Below are 10,473 nucleotides of genomic sequence, written 5' to 3' on the forward strand. Positions count from 1 at the left end.
ACAGCATTTTTAACTCTTCCTAAGTTGGGGGCTATAAAAATACAAGCTCTTGTCATCATCTTAAAAACATTTCCGCTTGCTGATGTGGCTCAGTAGTTGAGCATAGGCCCATGAACCAGGAGGTCACTGGTACGATTCCTGGTCAGGACAAATACCTAGGTTTCAGGCTCGATCCCCAGTGGCAGGGCATGCAGGGGGCAGCTGATCGATGATGTTTCTCTCTCAGTGATGTTTCTATCTCTCCCTCTCCTTTGCTCTCTCTCTAAAAATCAATAAAAACATATTTAAAGAAAAAAAAAACATTTCCCCAGTCTCCTGACACATTTCACTGAAACCCTTCAAATAAAGATGCTCTGTTCCAGGGACTTGGAAGAACACTTGACTTCTTAGTTAAATCTCATCCAGTAAAATGTTTCAGTCATTAGGGAAAGCAACATGATGGGAAAGCTCAAGTACCAGAATATCTTCAAACATTACACAGCAGCTTGAAACATATACAATCTGACATAAGCTGTCAGGAAAGACAAAAATACAGCTTCCTGTGAGCAATAAACTCAATGGGTAATAAAAATAAGGTGGAGAAGAATTGCAGGAAATCATTATTAGCAAATTTAGGTGTGATCGTGTGAGGTTGTACACAGAGACAATAGGTAAACTACATGTCACTGGAATAGCCGGCGTACTTTCTGCGTTTACTGACTATGCTGGAAACGTGTCCACACTATTCCTAAGAGAACTTATCCTGCTACCACAAAAACAGAATAGCCAAATATAAAAGTACATTGATTTCTTAGGAGGCCTTTAAGCTTTCAAATGTTTCCACTAAAAATACATATTTCCAAAATAGAGCTTTAAAAAGGCATTTGAATTTCAATATTCACTTGATTTTTGAAAGTAAAGATGAATGAGTGAAAGAGAAGTTAATAAAGTTTTGAGAGGGAAAGGAAAGAGCATTGAAGTTCCATTTTCCCATACAGAGCCTAATTCTCTTTTAGCCACCCTCTGCTTAAACCACACTGAATAGACTGTCATAAAGGTGACTGCTTCTGCCAGTGGTCACTCACACAAGTTCCCCAGACTGGAGGACCTTCTCCCTGGGCACAGGACTGAGTGTTTCTCCCTACTAGAGAAGCAGCCTTCCCACATCAGACTAGTCTAAATGCAAGAACTGCCCAAGACTCAGAGCCCTAGTCACATCCCCTGAGTTCTTCAATATGACCGAGTCTGACAGGAAATGGTTATTACCAAGAACATAACGGAGATGGAGGGGTCTGCCAGCTTCTTTTTCCAGGAAAAGTATGATTCCTGGCTCAGCCATGTAGCTCACCCTTTTGGGCATGATTTGGAGCAAGGAAATAAAATTTAAAAGCAAGGATACCTGTTTCCCTTCTGCCAGCTTACTTTTCTCTGTTGGCTTATAACACGCAAAATACTTCTCTTGCCCCCAACTAAGCCTCGGAATAATAATGAGAGCCAACAGTCATTCAGTGCTTTCCATGTGTCAAGCCCTGTTCCAAGTGCTTCACATGCAACGACTCCCACAAGAGAGTTACCAAGGTACAGGAATATAACTGGCCCCAGGTCACAAGCCAGTAAGTACATAAGCTGAATTTGAACCTGGGCTGTGTACTTCCAGAGCCCACTCCGAACCACTCTGCTCTGACAAGCACAAGCTTCCAGGCAAATTCCAGCCAAATAAGACTGTCCCTTTGCCCAGCTTACTTCTCTGGGAGTCTCCTGGGTGGGGACCTGCAAGAAACAACAAGGCATCTGGCTCTGGGTTGATACAAACTGGAGGCCAATGTTACCCAGGAACCCCTCCCTCTGCACTCCCGACAAATGCTAAAGGAAAACAAGAGATAAATCCCAAAGAAATATGTATCATAAAATTACTGTTAGCATTTACAGAAAAAAAGAACCTGCTCTAGCTACTTTTCCCTCCTGTGGTTTCTGGCCTTACCTTCTGGTTTTGTTTTGTTTGTTTGTTTTTAACTAAAAAATTTTCAATATGCCTTACTGACAATACTATATCTCAGAAGATAGCAAAACCAGGTACGTGAACAAATGAATCCTCTTAATTCCAACAAACTCCTGGGGATTTGGGAAGGTAGTAAATAAGCACTTTGTACAGTCCACAGAGGTCAAGTAAAGAAATGCCAAGGTGACTTACACGCGTACACTATATGTGAATTTCTCAGAATGTTAGACCTACCATTTACTTCCCCCATTCTCATTTTTTTATTCTTTTTTAAAATATATGTTTTAATTTATTTCAGAGATGAAGGGAAAGGTAGAGATAGAAACATCAGTGATGAAAGAGAATCATTGGCAGCTGCCTCCTACATGCCCCCTACAGGGGATTGAGCCCTCAACCCCAGCATGTGCCCAGACCAGAATTCAACTGTGACCTCCTGGTTCATAGGTCGATGCTCAATCACCAAGTCACACTGGCTGGGCCCATTCCCCTTTTAAAAAGTATATTTTATTGATTTTACAAAGAGGAAGGGAGAGGGATAGAGTTAGAAACATTGATGAGAGAGAAACATCACCTGCCTCCTGCACACCCCCTACTGTGGGATCGAACCCCCAACCAAGGTACATGCCCTTGACCAGAATAGAACCTGGTACCTTTCAGTCCAAGGGCAGATGCTCTATCTACTTAGCCAAAGCAGTTAGGGCCCATTCCCATTTTTTAAAAGGCCACTGTAGTCAAATAAATGTGGGAAATGCCATAGAGATTAACACTGTTCCTTAGCAAAGGCCTACTGAACACAGAAAAGACCGAAAAACATTAAGGATCACAATAAAAGAGCTTGAGGGGCAGTGGCAAAAATGTTGTAACAAAGTAGAAGGCAGAACCACTAGCCTCCTGCTGTGCTTCTATCTCCTCTGTTCTTTGCATACATCTAATCTCCCTTCTTAGCCTGTGAGTCCCTTGAGCTCAGGAAACATCCTATTCAGCTTTTTCAGGTACCTGGGGGAAGAGACTAGTCAGCCCCTCATCAACATTGCTCAAACCCTGTTAGTGGAGCTGCCCCAGGAGTGTGACCTAATTTACCATCACTGATCTAACTGGAAATATGGGGCTGGCCTCCACACCCTGCCTGCCTTCCATTTCCCTAACCACCCGTTTTGGTGCAAACCTCTTCACTCAGCTAATCTCACAGTCTCATCTCTGTCCTCAGCCTTGGCTCTTCCTCCCCTTCCTGATCCCACTTGGAACACTTCTCTGCCCTCATGAACCTTGGTCTTTGGCCAAACACATCGCTACACCGCTCAGCCTGGAATGTTCTCTCCACCACCTTGCTTAGATGAAACCTGGCTTTGTGCTGACAACACTCTCAAGTTGAGGTGGCTCACTTTCTTTTCCCTTCCCCTAGCACCAAACATGCTTTTCCTCCAGTTCACCAAAACTGAGAAACCTCAAAGTCATCTTGACTCCACCTCCTCCCTTACCTCTCTCTTCCTCCCACTTCTTCCTCCTCCCTCTTACTCCCCCTTCAAGAGTTACCAAATCCTGTTGATTTTATCACTGAAATACCTCTTACACTTTTCCCCTTATCTCCATTCTCACTACCTCAGTTAAAGCCTTTGTTATATCTGTCTCTGGAACTACATATTTTAACTAGTTACCTGGCCTCCAGACACCCAACATCCGGTCCATCTTACATATTTTTGCCAGTACATTTTCCACTGAGTACCTACTGCATTCCAGGCAGGGGGTGGAGGGGAGTGAGGCACTGGGAACAGAGATGGATACACAATTTCTGACTTCATGACTCATATCTAGAATGCGTGGGAAATATTGTCCCCTTCCCCCCTTCCAGAATACATTTCTCCCCCTCCAGATCTCCCTTTTTTTAACCTTTATGCTTTACTTATACATCAGACACTTTCCATACATTAATCCTCACAAGAATTCCATAGGTTTGTACTATATATCCCCATTTCACAGATGAGGAAAATGAGATCTGGTTATTTGCTTCAGTTCACAATGCAAGGTGATAGGTCAGATTCAAGCCCAGGTTTGACTCTTGGGCCTGTACTCTTTCTCCCACATTTTAAGTTGGAAACTGAGACCTTGGAAAAGAACCCAAACAGGCTGACCAGGATGGTGAAGAATCCTGAAACCAAGTAATGTGCAGAATAAAGGAAATAAATGAAGGCTCTTTTTAAAGAGTGAATTTACAAATGACATGGTGGCCTTGGCCAATTTTGCTCAGTGGTTAGAGCGTTGGCCTGCTGACCAGCGGGTCTTGGGTTCAAGTCTCAGCCAACGGCATGTACCTCGGTTGCAGGTTCAATCCCTGGCCCCGGAAGGCCCCAGGTCCTGGTTGGCCCCAAATGGGACAGCCATTTGATGTGTCTCTCTCTCCCCCTCTCTCCCTCCCTCCCACTCTCTCTAAAAAAAAAAAAAAATCAATGGAAAAAAATATCCTCAGGGTGAGGTTTAAAAAATAAATAAATAAATAAATATGACATGGTGGCTGCCTCCAAATATTTAAAGGGTTGTCAAGTAAAAGAGGAAGCAAACATATTCTGCATAGCTGCAAACAGCAGAGCTAGGCCTAGCCCATGATGGAACTTCAGAGTAAGTTTCAGCTCAAGAACCTTTTCTAACATAACCCTCTAAAAGGCAAGAATATTTAAGGAGAAGCCAAACAATAATTCTGTCAGGGATGCACATAAGGGACATTCCTGCCTTGAGTGGGCAATGGGCCACAACACCATTTCTGTGCACATCAGACTCACCAGTTTTTAAAAACACAGATGCCTGGTCCCACCCCAAACCAAACAGAATCTTGGGGGGTGGAGACCGTTTTTTGCAAGAATGACAAACAAGGAAATAAGTCTGTAAGAAGATTCAAACCCTCAAAATGAGAAACACAAATGGCTAATCAACATACAAAAAACTGTTCAACTTCAAGAGTTCTCAAAGAAATGCAAATTAGAACTGTGATGTACCACTTATCTCCTATCAGATTACACAGGTTAAAAAATATTGATAACCAGTGTTGGCATGGGAGAGGGGAAATGAACACATATATTCTGTTGGTGAAAAGAGTAAATAGCAACAACTTTCTGCAGAGCAATTTAAGAGTGTGTTTAGAGGAATTTTTAACACTAAAAAATTGTCTAATGTCTGCACAAGCAATTCCAATGCTAGAAGTTTATTTGAAAGGGACAATCTAACAAGTTTGACAATGCCTAGTCAAAGCTGTTCATTCAATTCATGTTTATACCAGTGCTGTCCAAAGGAACTTTCTATAATGATGGGAATGTTCTCTGTCTGCCATCCTATGTAGTGGCCACTAGCCACATGCATGTGGCAACTGAGCACTTGAACGGTGGCAAGTACAATTTAGGAGTGAATTTTTATTTTTTAAATTAATTTAAATTTAAATGTGGCTGGTAGTTAGTTACTGTACTAGACATCTCAGGTTTATAATCCCACAAAATTAGAAATTACCAAAATATCAAACAGTAAAGGATGATTACCTACTGTACACCCATAGTGGAAGTTTGGCAGTCATTGGTGTGAAGAAATATTCAGAAGATATTGGTAAGTGAAAAAAAAGTATTTTAAAGTTTATATAATATACTTATTCAATCCATTTTTTCCTAAACACAGAGGAGACAGACATGTATACATATGTTAGAATATTGAGTTCCCTGAGTGATGAGATTCTGATGGTTATTCTTTTCCAGTTTTCTAACTCTTCTACAACACACATGCATTATGTAATGAAACAATAAACGTTTCAAAAAGAAGGCTTACTGAATATTAGAATAGGAAAAGAATCAATCTGGAGAATTTAACATGTTCATCTTAAAAAACAAATTCTACCATTTGGTGCTTCAAAGAGGGTTGAGTGAGGAGGCCGGTTTCACAGTAAACTCAGCTCTGGGCTTTTGGAAAGATCCTCCAGGAGTGACTTGCCTCAGGCTCTCCTAACCTGGAAAAGCCCACATGCGTGGTGAGGAGCCATATTTAGGAGCCAACAGTGATGTTAACTTTCCTGACTCTCAGTTCATTCAGATCCAGGCTAAGTCTCTGAATTGGAAACGCGTGGCCAAGAAGCCCAATGAAACTGGCTTTATTCCCCAGTGTCAGTTGTTTTGTCCTATATTAAGTACTTTCAGCAAATTCCCCCGGGGATGATGGAGCAGAGGAGCTCCCCAAGTCCTTTTCAGGCCTTCCCTAAATTCCAACTTAACAAACATTCCATGCAAAGGTAGTGTGTGCCTGGTGGGGGGAGTCAGCAGCTGCAGAATCTTTTCAGCCATTCTCAGCTTTGGGGGAGCTTTTCTCTACTGGAGTTATTATATGAAATCGGGCTGATGCTAGCCAGGAGATACTGCACGCATTACCCTTGCCTCAAGGGGCTACAACCGTAATATCTAGCAACTCTTTCCTGATCCTCTGGCACACAAAGAATTGAGGGTAAATTCAGCAGCAGCAAGCAAACAGTATTTAAACACCCAGTAGGTAACTTTCCCAGGCACAATGACTCCTCTTAAGGAGCAAGAATACAACAGGTTTATCAAATGCCTTTGTTCCCCCAGATACAAATAGCTATATCCTGAATTATAACAAAAACAGCATTAAAAAGTCTGCATTGAAAACATGTATATATGTAAACACTTCTCAGTTAATCACATACATTCTCAAGTTACAATATTCTTCCCAAGCTTCCCTTGAGAAATCTCTGCCAATGTTCAATTCTGTAATTACCCATTTCCCTGGGTTAAAACTGGCCTTCATAAAAATGCTAAACTTACAGGAAAATGCAGCAACGAAACAGTGTCTCTCTGTGTATTTCATTATACAGCTAACAGATTCGTGAAAGTACTACTAACTGAATGAAGGTCTGAATACACGACTACATACTATATATAGTCCATGCCTTCTGAATTTTTCAAACAGTGAGCAAAACGGAATGATGTTAGCAATATACCTACAAGGGTATGATTGTAAAAAAATAAAATAAAAAACAAAACAAAAAACCCACCACCTAAACAGGAAGCACTGTATATTTGTTCAGCTTGGTGGGTTTTCAAAGTTCTAGTGAGAGATACACCAGAGGAAAGCTTCAACTGCTGTGAGAATGACTCCATACTGAAGTCCTAATAACAGGAGTGCCATGGGTTTACAGCAGCAAGTGTATGTCCAACTTCAGACATCCCTAATAAACACTTTAGGGCTTATATCAGAAAGGAATCAGAAGTTATGGAGACAGCTGTACCGTGGTGCACTGGCTCTCTGGCCACCGTGACTTTGCTAACTTTAGTTATCAGCTCTTTGTGTCAAAAAAGCAGGGGCCAAGAAAGAGAGCCATTTAGGAGAGTACACTTCATTTAAGACCATTTCCTTATTTCTTAACTGATTGAACTGCTTGAAAACAACATTCACTAAGTTACTATGAATAATCAGAAAGTGACTTGTATACATATTCTGGATGTTCTTTTGACAAACACATGCACACAGACAGATCCAACCCTGGTTGGAACTAATAAAAATAAATGGAGAAAAATTCATCCACATTCACTTATAATTATAGGGCATCAGGCATTATGTCTTGCACAATGATAGAGGTTCGATAGATTTGGTTGATTGAGGTTCCTAGAATCTGTTCTCCCCTGCCGCCCAAATCTCAATGTGGGTCACACACCAGAGTAGTAATAAATATCACTCCTGTGCCTTGCCTGGTAAAAATCTATGGCCTCTGTTCCAATAAGCTACACAGGCACTGTCTCCCAGAAGACTCTCCTCCCACTAACAGTTTTTCCAGCTTTGCCACAGAGTCAATGGTTAAGAAGGGGCAACTGCACCTGTGCTACACAAAATTCTTTTAAAAACCTGAGCAAGAATGCTAAGGTTAACTTTTTGCTGCTGAGGGTGGCAGGTCAAATGCTGGTCAAATCCCAGTGGAGATTTGCTGAGTCCTATTTATTCTCTTGAGACCATGTGTCCACTTCACAGGCTCCCTTCACGTGATGTGCTAAGCCGGCCACCCCTGCTCAAGCAAGGTTTTCTTTTCTTCCTGAATTTAGGAAAGCATTTCTTGTGCTAGACTGATTGAATCACTTGTTAACAATTACGGAAGAGAAAGCCCTGGTATAAATGCCCTACACACAGTTTGCCTTCCTCTCTTAACTGGCTGATGACAATCTAGGTTCTAATCTGACCCAACAGGACCTCATTCTAAAATCAGTGAGATATACAATAAGCCAAGTCCATTTAAAAAAACATTAAAGGTCTGGGTTTTGCTCTGCTAAACAGCAGGATTAAACTTCCAAGGGTTCAGCCAGATAGAGAGATTTCTTTAAAGTCACTTGGCTTTGCACAGTTGTAGCTATTAGGGATCAGATCATTATCTCAAAGGTACATATTTTACCTTTGATCCTCCTCCAGAACTCCCACTAATGTCAACTTTCTCCACTGTTGGGATCAGGCCCCTGGCCTCCCTTTAATGTTGGTTTTATCGCTGATTCTACAAGATCAACAGAAAAATTACAAGGAAAAGCTGTGAAGTTCCCTTTCGATGATAAGTTGTTTTAACAAAAAGAGCCCACTCTATGAAATTTAAACACAGCAGATGATACGCTGTAAGGTAGAGAGGATGGCGAGGAAATAGAACAGCAAACAAACAAACAAAGCCAAAGTAACGAAAACACTCGTTAACCAGTCCGATTGCTTATTTAGGGCTTGCACCCTAGTCCAGGAAATTAGCGACCAGTGTCTAGAAAACTGGAGGAGCAGCAAGTGCCCGTTAGCACCCATGATCTTTCTCCCGAGTCAGACAATCCGGATGAGGCTGAGGATGTGATGGGAGGTTCCCAGGGGGTCGGCGCGATTTCAAATCCCCATCCCCCCAGGCCTAAGCAGTGGGGCTCTCACCCCAGCTTCTCCACACCTGAACTGAAAAATTACAAGGAAAAGCTGTGAAGTTCCCCATCTTCCCCCAAACCCTCACAGCCCCCCATCTCCTGGGCCCCAGGGGACACCTCGCCCTGAAGCGGCCGACCCCACGCCCACCAGCTCTGGAACCCCGTTGTTCCCAATCCCCACCCTCCGCGGCTGCAGCGGCAGAAGCACCCCTTCAACACCCATCACCACCCTTTCTCCCCAGTAGCAGGAGGAAGTCGCTCTGCTTCCTCTGTTCTCATCGCCCGCCAGAGCTCGGACGCTCGGGGCGTTTTGGGTGGGGTTCTCTTTTTTTTTTTTGTATTCATGGTGTGTGTGTGTGTGTGTGTGTGTGTGTGTGTCCGCGCGCGAGCGCTAGTGTGTAAGTGCAAAACATTCAACGCATCCCTCTGCCTAGACTGCCTCAGGTGACGGCAGGCGGGAATCGGGATCTCTTAGCGCCTGATTCCCGGTTCTTTGTGGCGGGGCTAGGACAGCGAGGGGTCCGTTCCCCAGCTCACACCCCGGGCCCGGACCCCGGTTCCGAGCCCCCGATAGCCCGCCAGAGTCCAACCGGGCGCACGCCCTCGCCGCGCACGGCAGCCGCGGAGCTGTCAGCGGGCTCCCAGGACTCCGACCCTGGCCAGAGGCGGCCGGTGCGCAAACTTACAGAACCAGAGACGGGGAGCGCGGGAGCAGGAGGAGCCGCCCGGAGCGCCTTCTCGGTCCCAGCCCCCGCACGCGGGCAGCCACGCCGTCGCTCCGGCCCGAAGCGCGTCCCCCCAGACGCCCCGTGCCCCGGCCACTCACCAGCACCACGGAGCCGCGTACGGCCTCCGACACGCTCTGCCGAAGCTCAGCCGCCGTGCCGGGCTTGCTGAGCCGCTTGGTGAATTTGCGCACTTCGGCCATGGCCACGGGCGCAGGTCTCGGCGGGTGTGCTCAGTGCCCCGGGCCGGGCCGGCCGCAGCCGCTGCTGCTCCCTGTTTACCCGCGGGCCGGCCGGCCACATCGCAGCGCGGCGCCCGCCGCCCCTCCCTCCCTCCCCCGGCTCCTCCCCCGTCCCCTCCTTCCCTCCCGCGCTCGCTCGCCGTCCAGCCCCAAGGCAGCGGCGGCCACTCCCTCCCCTAGAGAAATCAAGCCCTGCGCGCGACCTGCTCAAGGAGGAGGGCGTGTCTGGGAGAAAGGGTGTGTGGATGGAGGGGGGGAAGACCTGGCGGGGGGCGAGGTCACGAGGGAAGAGGGGGGAAGTGGCAACCGCTCGGGCTCCGCCCGCAGACGCTGTTGCTGGTGCAGCCGCATCCGGGAGGGAAGGTCTGGCTGCTGCTTTTTTTGCGTGTGTGCTGGTGGTATTGGGCGGAGGGAGGGTGGAGAAGGGGGTTAATAAAATGTCTCCTACTGTGGGGCGTGCGCTACCCCAGAGTTCCTTTGCCGCCCCAGAGGCTGCAGTGCCCGAGAAGGGCTGTGGACCTTTGCGTCCTCCCCACCCGGCAAGCTCCCGGGCGCAGGCGGCCTCGATTTCGAAAACAACGTGGAGCTGCCGCCTATTGTGTGCTCCGCCAGGG

General features: G+C 45.7%; 1 protein-coding gene across 2 annotated transcripts in view; it reads right to left on the minus strand.

The window, feature by feature from the left end:
- Positions 1-9,934, minus strand: part of DOCK11 (dedicator of cytokinesis 11) — a 187,670-nt gene extending 177,736 nt beyond the window's left edge. The window contains exon 1 of one of the 2 annotated variants that reach the window (XM_036304058.1): positions 9,719-9,934. In XM_036304058.1, coding sequence (XP_036159951.1) covers positions 9,719-9,820 — 102 coding nt within the window. In that variant the 5' untranslated portion in view covers positions 9,821-9,934. The remainder of the gene's footprint in view (positions 1-9,718) is intronic. The other variant, XM_036304059.1, reaches the window with a different exon arrangement.
- Positions 9,935-10,473: the final 539 nt, after the last annotated feature.

The sequence above is a fragment of the Myotis myotis genome, unplaced genomic scaffold (assembly GCF_014108235.1).
Source record: "Myotis myotis isolate mMyoMyo1 unplaced genomic scaffold, mMyoMyo1.p scaffold_m19_p_4, whole genome shotgun sequence".
In the NCBI taxonomy this organism is placed as follows: domain Eukaryota; kingdom Metazoa; phylum Chordata; class Mammalia; order Chiroptera; family Vespertilionidae; genus Myotis; species Myotis myotis.